The sequence below is a fragment of the Tympanuchus pallidicinctus genome, unplaced genomic scaffold (assembly GCF_026119805.1).
Source record: "Tympanuchus pallidicinctus isolate F22 unplaced genomic scaffold, pur_lepc_1.0 scaffold28, whole genome shotgun sequence".
Lineage (NCBI taxonomy): Eukaryota > Metazoa > Chordata > Aves > Galliformes > Phasianidae > Tympanuchus > Tympanuchus pallidicinctus.
In genome coordinates this window covers 2,615,835-2,639,785 of record NW_026294745.1, presented here as the reverse complement: position 1 = coordinate 2,639,785, position 23,951 = coordinate 2,615,835, and the positions used below count along the sequence as shown (strand labels likewise).

At 46.9% G+C, this 23,951-nt stretch overlaps 2 protein-coding genes across 12 annotated transcripts in view; one reads left to right on the top strand and one right to left on the bottom strand.

Moving 5' to 3' along the window:
- Positions 1-1,720: 1,720 nt before the first annotated feature.
- RFLNA (refilin A) lies at positions 1,721-17,095 on the bottom strand. The gene is made up of 3 exons (XM_052691064.1): positions 16,761-17,095; positions 8,122-8,231; positions 1,721-6,575 (listed from the first exon to the last, which is right to left on the bottom strand). The coding sequence occupies exons 1-3, from the start codon at positions 16,947-16,949 to the stop codon at positions 6,242-6,244; spliced, it is 633 nt and encodes a 210-aa protein (XP_052547024.1). The 5' UTR covers positions 16,950-17,095; the 3' UTR covers positions 1,721-6,241.
- The window catches only part of CCDC92 (coiled-coil domain containing 92), a 107,564-nt gene continuing 97,377 nt past the window's right edge, over positions 13,765-23,951 (top strand). For 9 of the 11 annotated variants that reach the window (XM_052691051.1, XM_052691057.1, XM_052691049.1 and 6 more), the window contains exons 1-2: positions 18,916-19,058; positions 23,573-23,745. The gene's annotated coding sequence lies outside the window, so the exon portion shown is untranslated. Of the gene's footprint in view, positions 13,776-17,829; positions 19,059-23,572; positions 23,746-23,951 lie in introns of those variants that run through there. The other 2 variants (XR_008208646.1, XM_052691059.1) reach the window with 2 other exon arrangements.

Genomic DNA, 23,951 nt, shown 5'->3' with positions numbered 1-23,951 from the left:
CTCTTATCAGCCGGGGCTTCCCCTGGAGTGTGGCCCTGCAGGTCTGCATCACAGGACACGAGGAGGTCACAGAGCTGTGGCTGGAGTATCTCGGGGCCAGGCTGCGACATTGCCATCTGCTGAGCATGAGGAGCTGAGATGGTCACGCACACAGCGCTGGGGAGCTGGTGGATTGGCAGTGGGGAGGAGCTTCTATTACTCCAGGATCAGGTTTTTGGCTTTCTGGCAAATAGCTCTATTGTTTGCTGACCGTACGTAGCTGTGGAATTGAATTTGATACAGGCATCTGTTTTGCTCTGCTTTGTTGAGCAGAACTGGGATTCCCAATATGGGGGTTTTGCTGTTCTTATTTAATTTGTATTTGCCCATTATCAGTAACTTCTTTTTAGGTGAGGCTTTTGGCATTTCACATGCATCATTCGTGCTGTCTGTAAAACCATCCTAAACCTTTCCTTGTGTTCATAAAGGTGTCTAGTCCAAATTCAAAGTCCATCCATTACAACTTCAGCAGCTTGTAATCCCTCAGAGATGTGTGCAATTGCACTCTGAAATATCCCAGGAGCAAAACTAATACCAAGCTTCATCTGCTTAAATTTACAGCCTCCAAATGGCACAGTAAAAGCTGCTAGCTTAGGAGTTAGCTCATCTGAGTGTGCTTGCCAAAACACATATCCTGCATCTAATGCTGCTTTTGCTTCTGAGATTTAGCTGCCACCTCAGGAATCTTCATTGGACAGCATTCACGTTTTACGGTTTCATTTAAATAACAGGAGTGGATGCACATGTCCTCCATCTAGCACTTGGGTTTCGACCATCAGACTCACCCAGGCCATTCATCCCCTGCCTTCTCCGTGTTGTTGACATTCCTAAGGAGCTTGAGCTTGTGTCTCCCATCCTTCACTTATGAGTGGTTCAGCCATAATTTGTATCAAAAAACTTAGGATGAGGACAAGAGCACTTCCCGTGCACCTGAAGCAAGCCTCTTGCATAACATGGCTTTCCTTCTCCTTTCCATTCCTCGGCGCTTAACAGCTGTTTTCATCCAAGCCTATTGACTTCATCCCTATAAATCCAATATGCTTTTTCCATAAGGATTAGTGTCAGATTCTCCCTGCAGACATCTTAGGTCTTGGAATACAGCTGAGAGCTCTACTAATAGCTGGCTGGTGAGCCTGAGGCATTTACAGCAATGGCTTTAAAATGAATGTACTTCATGGCTAGGCAGGGTTTTAGCCTTGATGCAACCCATCTGCCTCCATGATTTGGAAAGCCAGGAAGTAGCAGGGGTCCTGACAGCCTGCTAGGATGTGGATACCTGGACGTTAAATCAGCATTATGTTGGTTCTGCCTGCCCTTTAAGGCATGGAAAAGCAGGGGGAGGGATTATCTAGCCTGAACACCAGCGTTTCAAAGCTGGGTAGAAAAAAGATTGGGAGGAAGAAATTTAGAGTGAGGAAATGGTAAAATGACTCAAATCCAGAATGGCAAAAGTGCCTCTGCACAAAGCAAGAGTTCAGTGCCCTCTGCTTGAGTATTTAAATTTCACTGAGCCCACCTGACAACTGATTCTTACTAATCAGGGCACTGCCCTAAGAGCTGGCAGCTGGGCCAAATCCCACTGGCAATGGGGGGCAGACACCAGAACATTCCCTGTGGATGGGAAAGGAACGTGAGGCACAGGCAATGGGTGAGTAAAGGGAAAGAAACTCAGACACAAGCCTGACAGTTTGGGCATTTTATTACGAGATATAAATTTTGTCGTCTTAAATTACTTTCTATGAGTTGAACAGGAAGGGATTATTATGGAAGGGGGAATATACAAAAATAAAAGGATATTGAAAACTACTGCATCACCACATATACAACAGTAAAGTACTTTACAAGCACTGCAAGAATCAGAATTACAAAAATAAAAATATGACACATCCTTATGCATTTCCACCAGCAATATGTTCTCTTCTCCCTTCTCTAACCTTCAAACATCTTTCAACCTCCTCTCCAGGTCACACGGGCTCACGTGGCAGGATACTTTGCTCATTTTGATGGCTATCACAGTATCTGAAAAGGGACGTGTGCCTCCCAAGGCATAAATACAATGGTTATTGGTGAGCTGCAGGGGAGACGTTTGAAACGGAGCGATCTGTGAGAAAAGGGGTAATCCTCTGAGAGCACTCTATCTGCCAGTAGGAATATGAATCTGCCACACCAAGGTCCATCATTTCCTATGAAGAGTTCCCCTGCCTTCACGGAGGCGTAGCTCAGTCTGCGTAGTGCACAGAGGCCCCTACAAGCTCAGGGAACAGTGAGATCCACAGACTTCAGCAGAACTGAATGACTGTGGTAGAGAAGGGATTTGACTTTGTTTCAGCTCTGAAGAAGGCAAAGGTGCCTTTCTGTGCAGGGAAAAAAAAGGCACGTTAAAACCTCAGTGCCTAAATATCCTAGCTCACAGTGCTCGCACACTCAACCATTCACCTCTGTGTCAGACTCATGCTGCCTTCAGTCCCCAGTTTGCTCTGCAAAGTCTCTCTTCATCAACCCTTTAACCATTCCCTTTTTTTTTTTGTTTGACTCACTCAACATAAATAGTAAATAGCACTCACTTCTCTGACCAGCAGCTCACTCAAACACTGCTATCAACACTCAGACCTCATTTCATCATTCCCAAAAGTCTGCACCTAGGGGTGCAAATCTGTCTCTATTTCACATTGAGAAAAGGAAAGAAAGAAGCAGTAAATGCTTTTGGTCAAAGTTTTCCTCTGCGTTTTGTGCAAAGTATTTTGTAAATTCTGAAAAGGCATTAATAAGCTAGGGTTCCCCTCTTTGGCCCCTAATGCAATCACAGCAATGCAGGCACACCAGATGCATGCATTCTCTGTTGCTTTTTAGGGGTAAAGCAATCACAGGAAAGAAGGGGTGAAGGCAGCCCCTCCCCTTTGTGCACCCTCCTCCCCCCCCAGAAAAACAGCAAACAACGTACAAAAAAAAGACAACATAAAAGCAGAAGCCTTTTGTGAAAGCTTCTGATCCCAAAATAACTACTGATGGAAAGGAATTCCTACAGGCAGTCTGACTTAACCCATCAGGTGTGCAGGACGGTGGGCAACCAGCAAATTAGGATCCTTGGGAGAAATCGCGTAGTCACAGCTGCTCAAGGGAACTCCCCTTTCTGAGCAGCATTTTCTATGGCCTGGGTTTATCACTTGTATCTTTGAGAAAACTCACGAACAAAGATCAGTTGGTTGAGATAAATAGCGTTCCATTTAAAAGAAAAGCATCTTTCTAGTGGAACTAATTGTTCCTTTTAGATGCACAAAACATACTACAAATAAGGCACTTCTTGGCTCCTGGGAGCAATTCTTAATTGGCAACATGCACACAAAATTCAAATTTTGCTCTTGGAGCAAAACGACAACAAAAAAACTCAGCACTTTCGAATTGCGAGCAAGGTGACTTTGGACTCTTCCCACTGCCTCCCCCAGCCATGGGGCTGGCAGCAAGAGGGACAGAGAGTGGGCAGGGAGGTGGGATCCGTGGCAGGGTGAGGACTGACCTGCTGTGGTTTTGCACAGGAAGAACGCAGTCTCCTTCTAACGCCAGCTTTTACTGACAAGAAAAGCAGCCAATGGAGTCACCATCTAAGAAGGTATTTTTCAGAAGTTTCTACAGCTCTCAGGCGCTTACTTGGCAATATCACAGTTTTGGATGTGGCCCAGGTTGGTAGCCCACCACGGTCTGTCCGTGGTTATACAGCTCTGTGTGTTGGCAGCCTGGGAAGCCAAGCTGCCTGCTGGCTTTTTTTCCTGACGTGGCAAGATGAAAAAAGCTGCCTATGCTCAAAGGAGCAGGAGTACGTTGGGTCATTTCTAGTCTATTTGCAGAGAAAACAAAGCATAACGATTCAAAACAGTCTGGTCAGGGAGGGTGGGGACCCTGCACCTGTGAGACTTTGCCTTAGTGACCCCTGTCCCCATGTGATCCAAGACCAAGCTGTGGTTTAGGTCTATTTGCACACTTGGTTTTTGAGTTGTTTTTCAGTTGTAGCCAACATTGAGAAAGCAGAGCAGAGACAAAGCACTCAGAAGCTTGCAGTTAGCCAAGATAAAAAAGCCCATGAGATTAACCTGGTACGCTGGTTCTGTCATGCGCACGATGGAGAGAACTTGCTGAAAAGTTGAAGCCAGGTCTGTCATGCAAAATAAATACATGGCAGGATTCCTGGAAAAACAGGGAGTCTGCGATGGACTCATCTGCTCGGGAAGGCCCACATGGCTGCACAGCTCTCTATCCATGAACCAAGAAGCTGGGCCTTGGAAATCCAGTGAGACGTCGCTCTCTACCAAGGCCCAACTCCCAGATGACAGAGTTCCCCACTGCCACAGCTTACGTCTCTCAGTACTAGTGATGTCGTCAGGATTTATGTTTGTGTATAAAAATCTTTTATTCACCTCCGGTAGACAAATTCAGCTTCATTTTAAACAAGAAAACTCTGTTTCATAAAGGTCACAGTTCTGGTCACACCTACCAATTGCCTTTTGAAACTGATGGAAAAAGTATCCTTGCAGGTTACTATTTAATTCTTCTTCAAGTTTGCCAGACTGTGTGGTGGTGGTGGTTGTTTTTTTTTTTATAAATCACTGTGGGTTTGTGCGTCAACAGTTCTGGGCAATCAGCTATGTCTTGTTGACATTGTTAATAGGTTTCTGACTTGGCTGCTTGGCTGTGTTCTGCAATAACTTGATCAGACTTGCATCAAGTCAGAAACGACGTGGAAAGTTTAGAAGAACGAAAGCTGGAAATTGATTTCCAGAACTATATGGTTATCTTCTAAGCCTGGTCTCTTCTGAGCAGCATACAAAAATTCTTGGTAAGATTTCTGGAGACAATTCTGTATCATTTTCAAAGGTTATTAGTAGGCTCTTGCTGTTTTTCAGTAAGCTACCAAAATAAAAAAAAACACTGGGAGATGTGATTCATCAGCGGGAATGGTTCACCTTAGAATGGTTGAAGTGACTACTGTTTCCTCTATGCTACTTGGTCCTGTTGCAGAGACAGCTCAGCTGAAGTACCTGTGAACTGCTGTAACCTGGCTGATTAAGAAAATCCTGCATGGATTTTGGCTCTTCAATACTTCAGGCCATACTTAAGACAGTCTGGATGCTCCTCCACAATCAGCCAAGCTGTCTACCACAGGTATGGAAACTCCTGAGAGGACGAGCAACCTCGCTCTGCAGTTAACCCTGTACCAGCTTCTTTAAAGCCAGGTAACATCTTGCTGTGCTACATTCCTCTCTGCAGTACCCTGAAACTCAAAAGGGTTGTTAAGCACGTAAAGATCCCTGCAAACCGGATATCAGATGCAACAAACAGCGTGGCGCACTTCAGCTACCAGTTATTTCATAAGAAGGGCGCTGGGCTCCTAAAATCTTTGGACACTTTTAGAAAATAGCCCCACAGCTTTTCCCTCTCCTCAGTCTCCTCTGCACCCTCTTGCTTAGGCTGGGCTCTCAGAAGAGCTGGCTGTGGGTCAGGGCAGGCCTTTCTCCAACCACCTGCTTCTGGCATCCCCTGTCATAGTACATAAGCATCTAGCTGCTGGCAAGAGCACTGTGCACCTGCTTTCCTCCTTTTTCTCAGCGACAGTCCTCACTCCCTCAAGCAAGTTAGGCCTGATGGTACTGCAGTGGTATAATATTGCAGCTATCTCCCAGGTGAGTTGTTGGAGGCAGGTCGTGAAGTATTGACACGATTAACATCATCTGCATTTGAACTCCAGGAAACTTGGCTTGGTGTGTGCTGGGCAGGCTGGTCTTCACCACTTTGCAGGTGGTCTTCTCTTTGCAGAGACCAAAATATTTCTGAAGGCTACAGTTAGTCTCACCTATGTGCTAGACAAGATGTACAGAGCACACAAAACAGCACTCTGCTATGGGTAATGGGGTTCTCCATCATCTTGCTTTCATCTAAAACATAAGTCAAAAGTAGATGTGCTTGGAAAAAAAAAAAGGAATAAAATAAAATCCAGATCACGAACGTCAGGAACGGCAAAAAATTTAAGCCAGCCTTTGCTGATCAAAACCATCCCATGCCCTGCAAGCCTCCTCCCAGCCAGTTCAGCCTCACCCAAGACGACATTTCCTCCAGCCATTAATATTCAGTCGTCATCAATGAGGGCCCGGCCAGAGGCCCAGTAAAGGCCACAGCCTCCTTGAGGTCACAAGGTTGCCCACGGCGGGGCGGATCAGAGGGTCTCGCTGCAGATGACGCATGGGCTGGTTTCCTCACAGAGTTCCAGCTGCACGCTGGAAGAAAACCAGCGCTTGGCACAGCCCAAGCTGTAGTTGAGGGTGGTCCGGTAAATGTTCTTGGCACGCTTAGGAAAAATGATGGTCGTGCTCTGAAACCTCAGTGGCTTCTGGCGGGGCTCAAAGATCAGCTGGGACTTGTAGTTCCGCCAGGTGCAATTGGGCGCAGCAATGACTGTCTCACTGTAGGTGGTGACGGTGGGGATGGGACCGTAGATGATGTCATCCCTGTAATGCTTCTCAGAGTCGTACTTCACCTCAGAATTACACCTAGAGAAGACAACGAGGTATCAGAAACAGCCCAGGCAGCAAAGGAAAGAAGATAAACAGAACTCTTCTCAACTCTTTGGAGCTGGGAACATCTGTGCTCTCTTAGTGCACAGACATTAGAACAGATGTAAACCCTACAACCCAAAGCAGAGGGCCAAGAGGACTCCCTCCTGCTGGGTGCATCTTGGCGGAATCCCACCTTGTGAAGCCACCTCAGCATTTCTGCAGTCAATTTAGCCGGCCTGTTTGTGCCAGGACAGAAAGGACCTTGCTGCGCTGGCTCCAAGCAACCTGCTTCTTCCTCTATCTTCTTCTTTGTAATTTATACTGAGCCATCAGAGCACAAAGGTAGCTAAAATCAGCTTTATGCTGGGAGATGAGTGAAGCTGCTCATTGGGGCCTACAGAAAAATACAAGCAAGGGCCAAGCTGGTAAAGCAAAGGGATGCTATGGACTATGGCTGGGCACAAAGGAAGTGGTCATGTTAAGAGCTCTTAAATGAAGAACCCACGAAACGCAGGATGTCACTGTGCTGCATCTCCAGAAGGGATGGATGGAAACTGGGCCACGCAGAGTGCTTTCCCTAGAATCTTTGGCCACTGTGAGCTGTAGGAGTTTCAGTTGTTTTCCCCACTCCCCAAATGCTCCTCTGGCATTCAGCAGCCAAGGAATGTGCAGCTCCACGTAAAAAAGGAAAAAAGGAAAAGATTAAAAGCTGGGTGAGCTGGGTGTGTGCTTGTCATTACCTCTACCCGGAGGGGGGTTGACTGATTGTGCACTGTATGTAATCCGAGCTGCTGTAATGTATTTTGCACAGCTAGGGTGTAAGCAAGTCATTCAGCGCACATAAAACAAGACTCCGATGTAATCACATAAAAACATGCCCGCCAGCAGTTCCTCAGCACGCAGAGATTTACTGGGGTACATTTCCAGAGAGACGTTTGCATTGGTTGAGGGGGGGTGGGAATTGGGTTTAATCCTCCCACCATCCCTGCCCTAAGCTGTGTGTAACTGTGCTCCATGCTGTTTGCAGAGCACATTCCACACCGGCAAAAGAAGAGCAGAACAATGTTTATCTACAGGCCATTGACTCCAGTTCCACGGGAGGCCAGAATACCTCAATCACTGGCTGGAAGGATCACCTTGTCATGAGGAGGAGATGGTTCTGTATCTGTGAACTCATCTAGTGTTGGACTCTCTGCTGCAAGGGCTATCAAAAACAGGTACCAATTATAATGGTGTAGCTGAGGATACAAGTCAGCAGGGCACAGCGTAGATCAGCAAACCTAAAGGTCATAAATTTCTCTCATTGCCTTGGAAATTAGCTGGCCTTGGAAGGAAAGTCTTCTCTTACAACCTCCCCCTCCACCTCTGCTGCTGTCAGTGTCTTTTTAATTCAGACATTACCCTCCTACCTGTCTCTCTCTCCTTTCCTATCCAAATAAACATGACTCCCATTTGTAATCACATTTAAATTTTTTGGAGAAGAAAAAGCACCAAGAAAAGGACAGACATCCCCACTCCCCCAACCCGATACCATCTGTACCTAATTTCCTGCACAGGCTCAGGGTTGACCTCAATGCTTTCTCCAAAAAACACGGGGTACATTCGAGGTCTTATCTCCGACATGGACGGGTTCAGGAGCAGGTAAGGCATCTGCAGGGAGGAACAGTGCTGTGAGTGATGGGACACACGAGATGAGGCTGGCACAGTTCACAACATGCTGTGGCTGGGAGCTGAACAGACATCAACAGCATTCACAGAGACAGCAATTCTTACAGCCTTGCTGAACTTGGTCTTTTCAGAGTCCCATGGGAGATAATGCAGGTGACAGCTCTTTAGCAATGAGAACAGGTGTCTGCAACAGCATAGGACCAATTTCACTGCACACAAGCTAAGCTCACCCTGCTGGTGTTCAGCATCATTGAGTTTCCCCCTCATCCCTTTCTCTAGGTTTGTAGGAAGGCACTCCACTCCACACAGAAGCTCAAAGGGGAGGGCCGCTCTCAAGTTGGAAAAAAAAACAACCTGAAGATGGTTGGCAAAGGCGAGCCCTGCATTGACAAGTCTCGTGCAGGCCTTGCATTTAAGTTACCTTGATTCTGACATGCCACCTGTGCTGCCTCTATTTACAGCTTCCTTCCAACTCTCAGGACTGATGTGATGCAGCAGGCTGCCCTCCGGGTCCCCACCTCGCTCCTCCCAGCTCACCACCCCAGGTATGGAACTGCCCAGATCTCTGGCACTCTATGCTGTGGTATCTGGTCTTTGAATGTGAACCCCTCCTTACCTTCTTCCTTTCTTGTTTCTTGTAAGAATTGCAATTTTTTAGCACTTTTCTTTAACAAGTGGTCAGTTCTAACTGACCAACAAAATCAATCAAACAGCTTCTCTAGCTGCAAGCTCTTACAAAGACTCAAAGCACGAAGGAGGGCTCTGATGTAACACAGAGATATGGCCCAGATCTGCCAATTTAAAGGATGTGGTGTTACTTGAGTAGTGTGTGTATATTCTTTTACATGCACATAAATACGTATGTGCTGCAAATAATGTAACCCTTAGAACAACCCCTTGGTAGGTTAGCAGCTGCTGAAGTCTCATGCCAAGAGCAGCTGGCTTGCTCTGGGGGATGTTCTAGTTAACCACACACAAGTAAGCGTGGGGTGAGATACTGAGGCATCCTGTGGCGTCTGTGATGCAGGAAACAAGCTTCAAGCCAGGACTTTGTAATAAATAGAGCTTCTTCAAGTCATGGATTGTTAAGACTAATTTCAAAAATGAATAATCCTACTTCTCAATAGTGGAGCATCCACTCAGATATCAGTTCTGATATCAGAGATACAGAGATCTGTAGAGATCCTGTGTCTACACCCAGCCCATCAGCTAATTAAGCCTAATCCTGTGAAAATGTCATTGTGGTTTTTGGTCCCTGCCACTTCTCTGACAACAGCACTTCATGACACACAGGGACACAGGGTCTCTTTAAAGGCCATGGCTGTCAGCCATGAGGTTTGAAAGGTTTCTAGGTGACTTAAAAGCTCACAGTTTTTCCACTTTTCACCACGTACAAGCCACGTGTGCCGGAATCAGGCATTTTTCATCAGTCTCTTGGTCAGTCAGGTGATCTCAGGACTCACGGTACCACTGAAGGTAGCTGAGGATACAGAGAAACTGGCTTCTCTTCCCACGTCACTTCCCTCTGCCCTCTCCAGCACCTTCTGGATGGCAGGTACAGGAGCAACACTGAAGCTGTGGCCCAGTCCCTGCTTCCAGTGCTGGGCAAGGTACTCCAACTTGTGCCCTGTCCTGTACCCCATGCAGATCCCCACAGTGTTCCCCAGCTCATCCCTCAGCTGGTGTCAACTGGCAAAACTCCCCTGAGCCTGTTCAATAGCATCAGATCACACTGTCTGAGGTCTGGTTTTCTCTGGTGGCTTGGGTTTTCTGCCTGAGGCTAAAGCAGAAAATGTCATTGCTTCATCTGAATTTTCTCCAAGCTCTTCAATTCTGCATCCCAAAGCCACAAAGCTATTTACTCTTTCCATACTGAAACATCCCTGCACTCTACTAGGGTGTTAAACTGCAACATTAAATGGCTCACCCTTCGTTAATACTGTTTCTATTCTACTGTCAAAAAAGGACAATGACTGAATGGGTGTGGGGAAAAAAAGAAAAGGAGCTTTTTTTGCTAGATTAGCACAAGAGAAATCGCGGTATTAAAGAGTTCTGCCAAGTGCTGGACTAAAGAAATAACTTGAAAGAAACAATTCCAGTGTTCCCAGGGAAACAAACCTTCACACCTCTTGCTAACACTGCTGACACTAAGCATGCTCTGAGTGTCCCTGGAGACAAGGGTGCAGGAGGCAATGTCCTTCCTGTGGTTTAGTGGGAATATTCCCAGAGCCTGTGGCCCCCAGTTTTGCTGCTCAGTCACAGGGCACAGAGGCCAACGCTGTCCATTGAAATCCCAAGTCCCGCAGCAGGGAACAGGAAACAAGAATATGCTGCAGAAACAAGACCCATCTGCATGGAGGAGATGGGTCATGCATGACTGAAACCAGAGTCCAAAAGTTGCCACTGAGTTTGGTGACAGTTGGATTAACTTCCCTCCAAGTCAGCTCTGAATGGAGTGGCGACGAGACTATTTGCACTGTAGGTTAGCTCACCTAGCCCTAGGCAGGGAAGGCTTAAAAAGGGAATAATTGCACTTTATCTAACTAGCATTAACTTCAGATCTGCAGATGAGGCTTGATTAGTTCAGAAATCTGGGACAACTGCAGACCGGAGATTTCTGCCACCCACCAGAGACCATAGCAAATTCTCACTTATCTGCACAAGCAGTGCCACGAGATGCTGCAGGTGGGAAACCTTGAAAGTCACCCAGAATTCTGCACACGGAAGACTTAAATAATTTAAAAAGCATGCTCTAAAAATAGAGATCATCTGTAAGAGCCTGCAGTCTGCTCACTAAGCAACTGCACTGCTTGCACAGAATTTAAGGGTCACTAAACAGGGAGCACAGATTTTATAGAGCAGCAAGTGAAAGGAGCTTCAGGTGACTTCTTGTTCAGCCTCTGGTGATGTTCTGAAATACCTGCTCCTGAATCTCACGTGGAGTTTGGAAGCAAGTAACAGGGCACCCAAGCTTTCCAAAAGATTTGTCTTTGGGCCTGAAATGTTACATGCTTGACACGTGCCAAAAGCTGGCTTTTTGGCAACAGTTTGACACCCTCTCCTTCCAATCTATTTTAAGGGAGAAACAAAGCAAAAACTTCCTGCCTGTCCCAAAAAATCCCCTACTCAGTTATTCCTCCTTCTGCACAGGAGTTATTGAAAGAACAGAAACACTGGACTTCTGACCTCCCCAGCAAAAATGATGACCTACGGTTCATTTCTATCAATCACTCAGCAATCTCAAGACACTTCAGAAATAAGGTGAGTTTCCTTCCAGCCCCGCACTGCAGATGGGCTGAATTGAGCAGAGTTGGTTGATGATGGAAAGGAAAACCCCATGTCTTTAGAGCAGGCTGCCCAAACTGATCCACAAGTCAAGGTCTATCTATCCAAAGAAACCCTAGTGTTACTTAGCTGGAACTACAGATAGGACCTAATTAATCTGTCTTAAACAGCAAAGAGTTAAAGTAGTATTAAAATGCTGAAGTGATTTCTCGTTTGGCTGCATTTTTCCCTCTGCCTTTACCTCTGATGCCTTTCAGGCATGTAAAGGCCTGGGCAGCTACGTTCTTTATTCAAGCAGTACATAAATAAATACACCCCCAAAAATAATTTACTGAAGGGAATTCAATCTGCTACTGATCAAGCGTGCTTCTTTTATGCTAACATAAGTATTGTGGGGGACTTCTTGCTTTTGAACTGATGCATGTCCTTCAGTTCCGTGTCAGTGCTTCATACCTGCCAGAAGTGACATATCAGTGCCTGGATCCTGGGGGCATTTAGACCTCAGAGTCCCTAAAGAGCAAAAAGAATACAGTGGGCAGAATAATCTTATTTTACACCTAATAATTAATTTGAGTTAGTGGGTTCTGTTTAAGATGCTTTTCACTTGGGTGTCTTAAAGGAATAGAAGCAGAGTTACGGTAAATAAAGCGCCATGAAATTGGCCCTGACCGTTCCTGTAGCTTCCAGACTTCAGGCAGCAAAGCAACAAGGAAGGAAGGAAATTAATGTGACTTGAAAAATATAAACTCTCCAAAAAACTGTTCCCCAGAAAGCAAGACAGATCAGAACAGACTGACTTCTTTAGCTATGGTCATTATGTGGAAGGCACTAGGATTTGGCATTAGCTCCCTAGGGACTGTAAGGGGAAACAGTTTTCCAAGCACCAAGGCTATAAACAGGATACAGCTTTCCAAATTCCCAGCTCCTAACTTAGCTAGGGCATAAGCAAATCTCTCACCACGTTTTCCCACTATGGCAACATGTCAGGTCCATGAAAATGTCACTTTACTCAGCTGTTATTTACAGCTGTAATGAAAGATCCAGCTGAATTATTTGACACACATCTACATTCTCCGCTCTAACTGATAAGCAGTATTTGTTTAACAGACCATTTATTTTCCCAGTATCTGCATGTATTGCATATTACAAGTAATTTATACTAGAGCCGGATGAGATTTTATTTGGAAGTGATAACAGTAAATGCAAACCTCAGGTCTAAAGCACGGCTTTATTACTTAAAAGAATTAATCCTTCCTGCCTGTTTCCTCTTCTATTTCAAGTGGGAAATTTACTACTTTGCTTATTGCCAAGTGTTACATACAAATGCAACTGAAATTAAACAGCTACAAGACACCACCCTAGATACAGCCACTTTTTTTTAGGATAGATGAGGAGATTCCTATGACTTTTTCCCTGCTTGCTTTAATCACAAACTGCCTGAATCAAGACCACATGCCTGCCCATCCCCGTGACTGTCATAGAAGTGAGCACACTAACTTGTGTGTGCTACACAACCTTTTCTCTGCTGATTCCACTGACAAAAGACTGATGCCTGCTGAAATATTTGCCGAGTCCCATCTCATTTCCACAGCATTCAGAGTCACTTTGCGGCAGAAGGCACTGTGCCAACAGTGCATTTTCAGTGCAGTTACACATATTTGCACACCAGTCCCTGGAGAAAGCCTTCTGCTTGGTGCTAGCAATGCATGCTGCACCCTGCTGACACTCCTTCCTCCATCTGGGAGGACTGAGCCCTTAACCATTGCACAGCAGCAGCTCTGTTGGAACAGACTGGAGCCAGGATCAGGTGGGTCTTAGAGGAACCAGACCTTGACCTGCCTGGAAGGAACATCTGTCACAGCCTGCAGATTAGGTGAGGCCCACTGCCATTCCTCTCTTCCCTCTCCTTCGCTGCTGGTGTTGACCCAAGAAAGAGGGGAAGTGGGAGCACATTCAGAACCAGATGGGCCAAGGTGCAGAGAAAAGCCAGCTGTGGTTACATTCTTCCAGGCTGCAGACATGGTGACCAGCAGGCAAGAACTGAAACCACTGCCAACATCTGCAAGGGGAATTTCTGCAGGATCCCACCCTGTGGGTGTAGTTCAGAAGTGGGCCAGGATGCCAGGCAGCAAACACCAAGCTCTGAGGCAAGCCATGTTGCTGTGTCAGATGGGTGCCTTGCTCTCCATACAAGCCTGGAGCTTTCTTTGGTTGCTGGAAGCCGTGTAGACTTAGAGAGACGTCGCCTGCTTTGCTTGCAGGCTGCGAGCTGGCTCAGGTTGGGGTGTTTCTCACATGTGCTTTCACTGGAGGTGTCAGCAGGTCTGCAAGTCACGTATTGCATGGAAACATCTTGATGGCTACATTCCCCACCCAGTTCCCAGAAGACAGCCCCCTTTCCTGAAGCTTTCAGTGTAGAACAAAATGCAGGCTCTTTGGCCCCAAGAGTTCTTCAATATGTGGCAGTTCAGGAAGAAGGCATGCAAGCTAACCTGGACTCCATTGATGGAACTGTACCCATCAAGTCTACACTAAAGGGCAAAGAACACTCCTGCACAGTGCTAAAGATGAAGCTAGAATCTCCTCCCATAGGACCGACCCCAATTCTGCACTGCTGTCAACAGTGTAAATCAGAATTCCCATCTGACAGCCCATCCACTGGGATCAGCGCTCAGCGAGGCAAGTTGAATTCATAAATGTTTAGTTTTTCAAATAAAACTGAACTTGTTGCAGAGGCAACAGCAGTGGGAGAAGACAAGAAGTATGCTGCCTCAAGAAGTCGTGATGGATGGGTCTGCAGAAGAACGTGGTCCTGATCTCCCCTCAGACCCTCGAGGAGCAATACTAGTGGATGCTAAGCACTATTTCAGTGCAGTGTTTGCAAGAGCTCACATTCACTCCTTCTGGCCTAAAACTATGCACACGGGCAACAACAGGGAAAACTCTAAGCAGATCTGGCTACCTTGATGTGATTTCATTCCCTGCCCTTCCAGCAATTGCTTCTTTGTGTGCATTATTAGAGATTTATTTCATTGTATGTATGTTCCTTTTGGCCCAGCATTACAAGCAAAGCCTAGGGAATTCAGTCTTAAGAAGAAATTTAATCATGTTTCAGATTTAAAGGGCAGAACTAGGTAAGAGTCACCTTCTATTTTCTTTAGGATATTTGCATTTCAGCAGAAAGCAATTAACAAATTCCCTATGTGAGTTTTATTTGAATAAGTAAAAGCTAATTTCTCCTGCACTGCAAGTAAAATGCAAGGAGAAGAAAAAGAAAAAAAAAAGGTCCCTAAATGGTGTTGAACTTGTGGTATTTATGACTCTGGCCCCAATTGCCTTTCATATTTTCTTGGATCCTAAAGCTGTAGCCAAATTGGCTGGTTAAATGGGAATAAATGGTGCATTGTCTTTGAAACAAAGTCACACTTATTAAAGAGAAAGGAGTTTACTTTTTCAGAGTCACAGTTAATGACACAAAGCAGGGAGAGCATGGATTTTACACACAAGGAAGTCTTCGATACGAGCATGCAGTCTCCTTCAGTCTGCAAGAGAAGAGCTCTCAGAAAAATCCTTCAACATATTTGTGGAGTTAGAGCAAAACAGCCGACTGCAAAAGAACGCAACTGGGTTCAGCCTGGTGGTTTTGATAGGTCTGCAGCAAGGAGCAGTATGAAATCCTTCCCACAGATCTGGAATGCTGTTTTCTTCACCTGACAGCAATTTATTGTAACTGTACATACTAAAACGTTGGCCATTAGTAACTGAGCTTATATGTGGTTTTATAGTATTATACCACAAAGAATGCAGACTGCATTCCTGGTTCTGTCGCATCTGTAAGCAAAACGAAGACTAATGTAATAAGCGACTGAAAAAACCCGTGCGTCGGTGTGCAAATAGCTGCAATTATTGATTTGCCAATTCTGCATGCTCTGATGAACAGCAGAGTAGCGGAGTTAAACACATTCATGGATTGTGTAATTGCTTATAGATCTGGAAGTCCTTGTTAAATGGTAAGGTTAAAGCTAATTAGACACTGAAATGCTCCCCGTATTTCTCCCATTTTCTTAACAGCTGCAAGTAGAATGTTGGAAATTAGATGTGAAACTCTGTGCAGTCAAGTGAAAATTCCTGCCAGTTCCATATACCAAACAAGCAGAGTTAGAGAGTACAGTCCTGCACCACTCCAATTAAAGCAGTCTAATTAGTTTTTGTATCAGTATCTTTTAGTCTTCTGTACCTACTAAATGTACAGAAACATCTGCAGTACATGGCACCCATCTGCCAACAGCAGGAGCACGGGGCTGCCCATACTGCTGAAGTAGGGTATAAAAATCAGAAAAAAAAAATCTAAGCTGTTCCTCGGAGATGTTTGAAATGTTCATTTGTGTTCAAAGAAAGAAAAATAATTTGTAAATGCAATTTTGCTTTATTTAGATGGTTGGAATAACTTTTTCCCCCTGCAGGAGCACTAAAACTCTCAGTCCTATCAGACCAGACCAAGAGCTAGAACAGTTTTTTCTTACCCTCTTTCATCTCCAATACCTAAGGGCTTTCTTGAGAGCAGTGGTGGCTGGCTGTCACGATGGCTGCAATGGAGGCCATCACACCCCATTGCTGACCTCTGCAGACACCTCCACTCCAGCTGCTTTCTGACCCAGCAAGCGTTCATTCATTTTCCTCCCACATTTTATTTTACAGACATGTAGCAAGAGCCTGACCCCACCAAACCAGAGCAACGTGGGCAACTGAGCACACGGTCCATCAGACGGCACGCCTGCAGGTAGGGCTGTGTAGTGGTGAGAGGTTGTTAGTGGGCTTCGGATTTGATTTCCCTATTTAACATCTCACACCCTCCCCACCGTACTGCGCTGAGATGTTGCTCTTGGGGATGGATCTGGCATTACCTGACAGCAGAAGGCAGTTGTGATTAATACGCAAAAATAGCCTTAGAACTTGAGAAAGAAAATGAGGGCGGGGTAAGTCATTGCAAAGCGTCTCTGCTGGGAAGAAGCGTGAACAGCCACCATCGCACAGGTAGATGAACTTTCTCCACGGCAATCTCAGTGCTGCTGACAGCTTTTATTCTGCATGGAAGCCAATTAGCTGTGTGCAATACACTTCCAAACGTCTTTGATACGTCAAAGAAACCCGAAAGGCCCCTGGGGTGAAGTTCCACCGTCCTTTAAATCCCTCTCCCCCCTCTCCCACCATCGCTTCTGCTCTTACCCCTCTGCCGTCCTTGGCCTCTCGCCGCTGCCCCGGGGCCGGGGGGTCCGCGCCGCCCCCGGGCGAGAGGGAGTAGAAAGGGGGGCTGGGGCTGGGGGGCAGCCCAGAGTCCGGGCTGTCCAGCAAGCCTTCCCGGCTCTTCTCCTTCAGGCTCTCGTCCATCCCTTGCAGCTGGAGGTGCCCTACCATGTCTGGGGGGCAGCGAGGCGGCCGCAGCGGGAGAAAACCCTCCGGCCGCGGAGGGACGGGACGGGAAGGGCGCCCGGGGGGGCTCCGAATCCCGACGGCCGCCACCGGCCTGCCGCAGCCCGCGCCGAGCCGAGCGAGGCGGGGAGAGCCGGCATCGGCCGCGCTGGGCTGCCCGCCCCTCACCCGGCCCCGCGTCCGTCAGAAGGGACGGGAAGCGGAGAAAACCCGGCGGCCCCGCCGGCAGAGAGCGCTGGGCGGGGAGCGGGAGCGCGAGCCCCGAGCCGCTCCACGCGCCGCTCCACGCGCTGCTGCCGGCCGCCCGCCGCCTCCCGGCGGCACATTTATCCGGAGAGGGTGGGAGGGAGCCGGGGAGCGCCCTCCCCTTTCCTCGGCCCCCGGCTCTGCCCGGCTGTACGTTTTCAGGCTCTTCCGAAGCTGAGAGCGTCTCTGCCGGCGCCCTGCCGTCCTCGCCCGCCGGGCTTCGTCCCCCGGAGAGACGCGAGGGTTCCCAGGCGCCCGCCAGCCGTCGCGGAGCTGCGATTCGACCTCACCCTGAGTTATCCCTCACGCCTGGGTTTTCCTTCACTTCTGTCAGACGGTTACCTCCCTCCTGTCAGGTTTTTACCTCACTAATTTCACCCCCACCCATCAGCAACCCCGGCAGCTTTTTCCCTCAGCGTGAAGGCCCGCGGGCACGAGGGAGGAGCTCTTCCCAACAGCCGCCGTTCCTCTTCATTCCTCTTCATTTCGGGGCGGCTTTGGCCAAGCACTGAGTGGCTGTGTCAGGGCATACACAGCTGCCGTAGCCCCCTCTCTGGTGGCCGTGCCCTCATGGCAGCCCTTTAGGTATCGCACAGCCTAAAACGTGAGCATCTCTTTCTTTGACCATCTCCACAGCTGCAGGTTCACAACCACAGAGGCAGTAGCCTCGCCATCCTGGCTGCCATGTGCTTGGGCCACTGCAAGTGTGACAGAAGAGCATCCCAAAGCCCAGCACACCGTTACCCAGGAGGAGCAAGGTGCCAGCACTGAGGTGGATGGGTGGCCATATAAACCCTCACAGTTTGGAGAAGTAGCAGTGGTTAAACAGCTCGAGTTCACAGAAGCCAAGATGGATGTCTGTTGCACAATAACTGGCTGATGTTAACGGTACCTTGTCCACAGTCCTGGTTACGTTTTTCTCATCATGTTTTCTCTCCAGAGTCCAGACTGTGAGAAATTTCAGGCAGGCCCACTCATAGTTCTCAGCCTGGAGCATTATTTGCAGCATGTAGGTTTTCCTGGGAAGCTGCTGACATCTAACAAGCCCAGCATTGAGCAGAACAGGATCATGGCTGTTTGTGCTGCTCTAGTAACAGAGTCCATGAGCACAACATTTGTTATGGCAGCTGACAAGAGTGTGGGGTGTCTGGTATGGCATCTAGTGATGATGACTTTTGTGACCAAGCCCTGAAGATGGCACGGAGTCCTCAGAGACAGTTTTGATGCTAAAAGAGTCCTCACTCCATCTCCAACAACAAGCCACGCTTGGGGTGGTAGGTGACCTTGCCAGCTGATAAAGCTGGGTTTGTTAAGGCGTGTTCTGCTCAACTCAAAAGGAAAGGCCATGGATGCCCAAATCCACCCTTGACTGAGATGAGGGGCCCTCCCCACAGAGACTGAAGTGATTTGTATGTACTGAGCTGTGCAGAGGAATGTCACTGATTTATAAATGTCAAACAGGCTCTGAGCAGCCCACACACGAACCTCAGTGAATTCTTACCTCTGACCCACTCGTTGGCTCCAGCAGCCACACAGGCTGATTTAGGGCCCCTTACTGTAAGAGCTTTAATATCTCACACAGGCTATGGCTGATCTGAAAATGTCAAAGGGGACCAAAGGTCAAAATTTCCATCAATTAGGCCCTGGCTTGCTACCTATCATGTAATAGGATTCTCTAGCCAGTTAATGCTGGCTACACTACAGACATTCAGCACAGCAGTTCCCCTGCAGCCCTGTTCCCCTGCCCCTCTCCTGAACTGCAGTGACTGTACGTGTAAGGAGAAGGAGTATCTTCAAAACTGCTTTCCCCCAGGAGAAAGAAGGAAAAGGACTCAGCAACTGGCAGGAGTGAGTACCCTATTCTTTACTTCTGTACAGATACATTGTAGTTTGGATAGCAATGGGAGGAGGGACTTCTTTTTCTACTTGTTTTGAGAACCTATAATCCAGTATTTCCTGGATCTAAGTAACATATATTTTTTAAATTAAATTTGAGCATAAAGCATATTTTCAGCACAGTAGTGGATGTTCATAGTTTAGTTTTCCAAGTCCCATGTTGTTGAAGTGCTAGGCAATGTTGTGCAGCCCCAAGCATACACAGAGGTACAGACTTCGCTTATAACTGGCTAAACTGCTGCTGGCTTCTGCAGGGCATGTGTAGGCACGTATTATGGTGGTATTATTATTATTAATCTGTTTAAAGTTAGTACTGTGCAGCTCAACCAAGATGGGGTGCTCTCATGTAAATCACAGGGTGGCAGATAGTAAAAAATGCCTCCTGTCCTGACAGGTATGATGGAAATGGGTTGTTTGTTGCTCAGAAGTCCTTCTGAAGCAACAGGATCTGGTTCTTGGCAAGTGAAAATCCGGCTGAGTAGAAATTCATTGCGGGTGAAGTTTGCAGACACAGGTATATATATCATAGAGTTGTTAGAGTTGGAAGGGACCCCCAAAGGTCATCTAGTCCAACTCCTGTGCAGTGAACAGGGACATCTACAGCTTAATCAAGTGCTCAGAGCCCTGTCCAGCCTGACCCTCAGTGTCTGCAAGGCCAGGACTTATGCCACCTCTCTGGGTACCCTGTGCCAATGCTTCACCACCCTTATTGTAAAAAACTTCTTCCTTCTATCCAGTCTAAATCTTCCCTCTTTAGTTTGAAACCATTCCCTCTGTCTTATGACACAGACCCTGCTAAAGAGTCCATCCCCTTCTTTCTTCCAGTCCCCCTTTTCATACTGAAAGGTTGCTCTCAGGTCTCCCTGGAGCCCTCCTTCTCCAGGCTGCACAGCCCCAGCTCTCTCAGCCTGTCCTTGTAGAGGAAGTGTTCTGTCCCTTGGAACTTTCTGGTGGGCCTCCTCTGGATACACTCCAACAGGCTCCTGTCTCTCCTGTAATGAGGACCCCCCCTCTGGATGCAGTACTCCAGCTGACAGGATCACCTCCCTGACCTGCTGGCCATGCTGCTTTGGATGCAGCTCAGGATACAATTGGTCTCTTAGGCTGCAAGGGCACATTTCTGGCTCATGTCCAGCTTGCCATCCGCCAGTACCCTCAAGTCCTTCTCAGCAAGGCTGTGCTCTATCCTTTTCTTCCAACAGTTTGTGCTGATAGTGAAGGTTGCCACGAACCACGTGCATACCTTGCACTTGACATTGTTGAACCTCGTGAGGTTCGCCTGGGTCCACCTCTTGAGCCTGTACAGGTCTTTCTGAATGGCATCCTGGCCCTCAGGTGTGTTGACTGCACCACTCAGCTTGGTGTCACTAGCACAAAATGATGTAGCACAGGTGGGAAGTCCTGAGGGAGGGATGCAGAGACCTTCCTGATATGAGCAGCTCAGCTTCTGAACAAAATCCTATGCCCTTCCTTGAATCCACTGGAGTTTGAATTTCTGCATTCTTGGGTAGGTCCACTGCCTCCTGTTTCCCTAGCTATTCTCTTAGCTAGATTTAAGCACTTTAATAATCTGCCATCCCACAGACATGGCAGAATGTCAGCATCACGTGCTAAGTTTCCTTCCACTGCTGCCAGGCTTGAAAGACAAATACTGTGAGAGAAGAAATAGACAGGATACAAACACCTCCATCAGGACTTTTTCTGAAACAGGCTGGGTGGCAAAATTGGAAGAATGCTAGGAATGTCCATTCTGGTTCACTGTCAAACTTGATCTTTCAGAACACCCACAGCATAACTAGCCCCAGTAAGAATGGCTCAGGCCACAATTGGAAGCAACTATGCTCTCTGGTTCCTTCCAAAGAGGTTCAGCCTTTCAGCCTTTCCTCTCCTTGTGAGAATGGTACTGAAGGACACCAAAGCAGCAGCATCGCTCCAGGCAAGGGGAGGGTAATCACAGTGCAGGACCCACATATATCAAACCCAGACCAGACCCCCCTTGCCTGGCACCTCCTGGAGGGTTTTTTCCCTCAGCAAAAAAAGGATCCACAGCATGAGGATGCCATACTGCAATGCACTGCACGGATACAGATGTTGTTACAAGCTACAGGAAGCACATCCATAGTGCTGTACCTGGAAGCCACATGCCAATTTTTGCAGAACGGCTTGGATAAGTTCAAATCAAAGGAGCCTTTTGCCTGAACAAGCAGAAACCTTTTGTCAGGAGATAAAACCACCTCTCTCCTGAAAAGTCCTGCTCTTTCTTTGTCGGGCAGTCCTCACATCAGAAATTCTTGCAACCTGGACTCTGAGTCTTGGCTGTTTGGTCAAGTGAAGACCACAGCCCAGAAGGAGCCAGTCTGACACAGGGATCACAGCTTCTGAGAGCTCTCTCAGGAAAGGTCTCCTTGGAGCATCCTCAGGTACAGCTTTGCCAAGCCACCGCAGGTTCTTGTAACTTGTTCCTGTCTCCCTTTAGTACACTGCTGTGTCAATATTGCACTGTGGGAGAAACCAGAATGCTGTGCAGTTCTTTCAGGTCTTGGCTGCACCTGCCATGGCCCTGTTACCCTTACCAGTTAAACACTCCCTCATAGCAGTGACCTGGAAGAAACTGTCTAGCAAGAAATGAATGCCAAAGCCACAAAAACTGTTTTTTTGGGTTCAGGAATGGCTGTTCTTGGCAGTAAATCAAAGGTAGAAAATTTTCTTTGAATATTTTGGGCTTGACATAAAGGTAGTTTATCTCCCAGCAGTAGACTTTGCTACTGCGGTCAGGAAGGATGATCTCTAAAGGACATGCACAGAGTAACACGCAGCAAATGGAACTTTTCGTTTGTTACTGCACAAAGTGCAGTCATTGCCACAACCAAGGCAAACAAAGTAACTGAAGGTTGTATTACAGAATGAGCAAAGGGTCCAAAGCTGTGAAAAAGTCACCATAAAAGCTTCTGCTGACCCTGCTGACCTTTGAGAAGGGCACTACCTGTAATCTGCTCAATTGCCTGTTGACTCCAGTCAGCATTTGCTGATGCTGCTACACACTTGAGTCAAAACACTTCCCTGCCTCACTGCCCTGGCAAAGGACCTGCCCGTTATCCTGTAAAATTTCCTCTGCTTGTCTGTCAGGGCTGCTATGCTGTAATCTTGGGAGATAATCAACAGCAAAACCATTCCTAAATCACAGCTAACAGAATAGATGCTGATAGCGTCTTAAATTTCAAGCCTGAGAAGCCGTCATTTCAACAGTGACAGTCAAAAGGGAGATTAGGAATTCCTTTACATGGAAAAGTTTTTCTTGGAATAGCAGCCCTCTCTTTGGTTGCCTATAAATACAGTCATGTGGATTTGATTTTTACGTGGCCCTTCTGCCCGCCTGCAGGGAGCACTCTGAGGCCCAGTGGGCCTGTTCTAGCACCGGACTGCGGTGGGATTTGAGCAAGTGAAGCATCAAAAGCAAAGAACTGAAGCTTTGCTAGGAGCCAGTAGAGGACAAAAAGGCTGTTTGGGAGGCTATGGCAGGATGTCCCATAGAACCAGATGCCTCTTGGCTCCAGTACTGATTGCAGAATAGGAGTGAGACTGTGTCATTTCATGGTGCAAAGTGGAGCATTCAGATTTTGTCTGCACTTGGTGCTGGGTATGGTGAAATCTGTAGCCAAAAAGTGAATGCAGGGCTCAACTGACACCTCAGCTAGCAGAGAGGTGCCAGTCTCTGATCCAAATTATCTTGTTCTGTTCATTTGAAGAAACCACTTTGCAGAGGAAGAAAGGGAAGGGAAAAGCCTCTGTACTGTTCTCTGCCTCTTTTGGGTGTAGTGTGTGATCTAGCTGTCTCCTTTTCCATCCATGGAGCAGAATAGGAGACCTAATAAGAAAGTCAGAGAGGAAAGGTCACGTGGAGAAGCATAAGCTGTTAAGAGGTCTAATGTGTTTTCCTTCAGTTACTCTTCCATTCACAGTGGGAACTGGGGTGGCACTCTGCTGCTATGTTTACACCCCCTGATTTATAGATGTACCCTGTGTCCCTGTCCTACTTAATTTTGTGACTAGGAAGGGAAAAATATAGTTCTAGGTAGGACACTTTTATTCAGAGCATCATCAGATAAGTACCCTAGTGAATTTATGAATTTAAAAGAAAAGTCAAAAACCAAATGTTGGTTTTGATTTTCTGGTGGCTTTTTTTTTATTTTTATTTTTTTAGTGAAGCCTGGATAACAGTGAGGATAACACAGCCCAAGAAAAAACATCTTCCTCAGATTTTTTTAAAGAGTGCAGGACCAGAGGGGAAATGTAAATCCTCACTGAGCAGCTTACAGATTAAATTCTTGACTCAACAGAAGTTACTGTAAGAATTCCTGTAGTTCACATTTTTGGCTAGTCTATTGGAGTAGTGTTGTGTCTCTTTGATTTATGACATGTTATCCCTCTTCTAATGTCTCACAGTCAGTGGCTCATTTCTTCTCCAGGTATCCACCCCATCTGGCACGTTTATAAAGCTTGGAAGGACAGCCACAGCTCTCAAGTTGCCTGTTGAGACATGGCATGTTGAAAACAGGTCGTTGCACAGTGACATGTGATGGACAGTAGGAGAGATGGCCCCATTCATCTATTACCTCTATTTCCTGCAGCTCTAAATAAGGTATGACATAAAAGAAATGATTTGTGCACCATATGGTGGCCTGAGGATTGGAAGGCCATCTTCTTCCAAGACCAGTAGCTGTCAACTTGTCACTTGTGGAAGGAAACCAAGAAAAGCAAATCTATAGTCAAGTTAAATTCACTGTACAGAAGCTGCATCATTGCTGAGAGTCCACAAATGGAAAGAAAAAAAAAAGTCAGAATTCA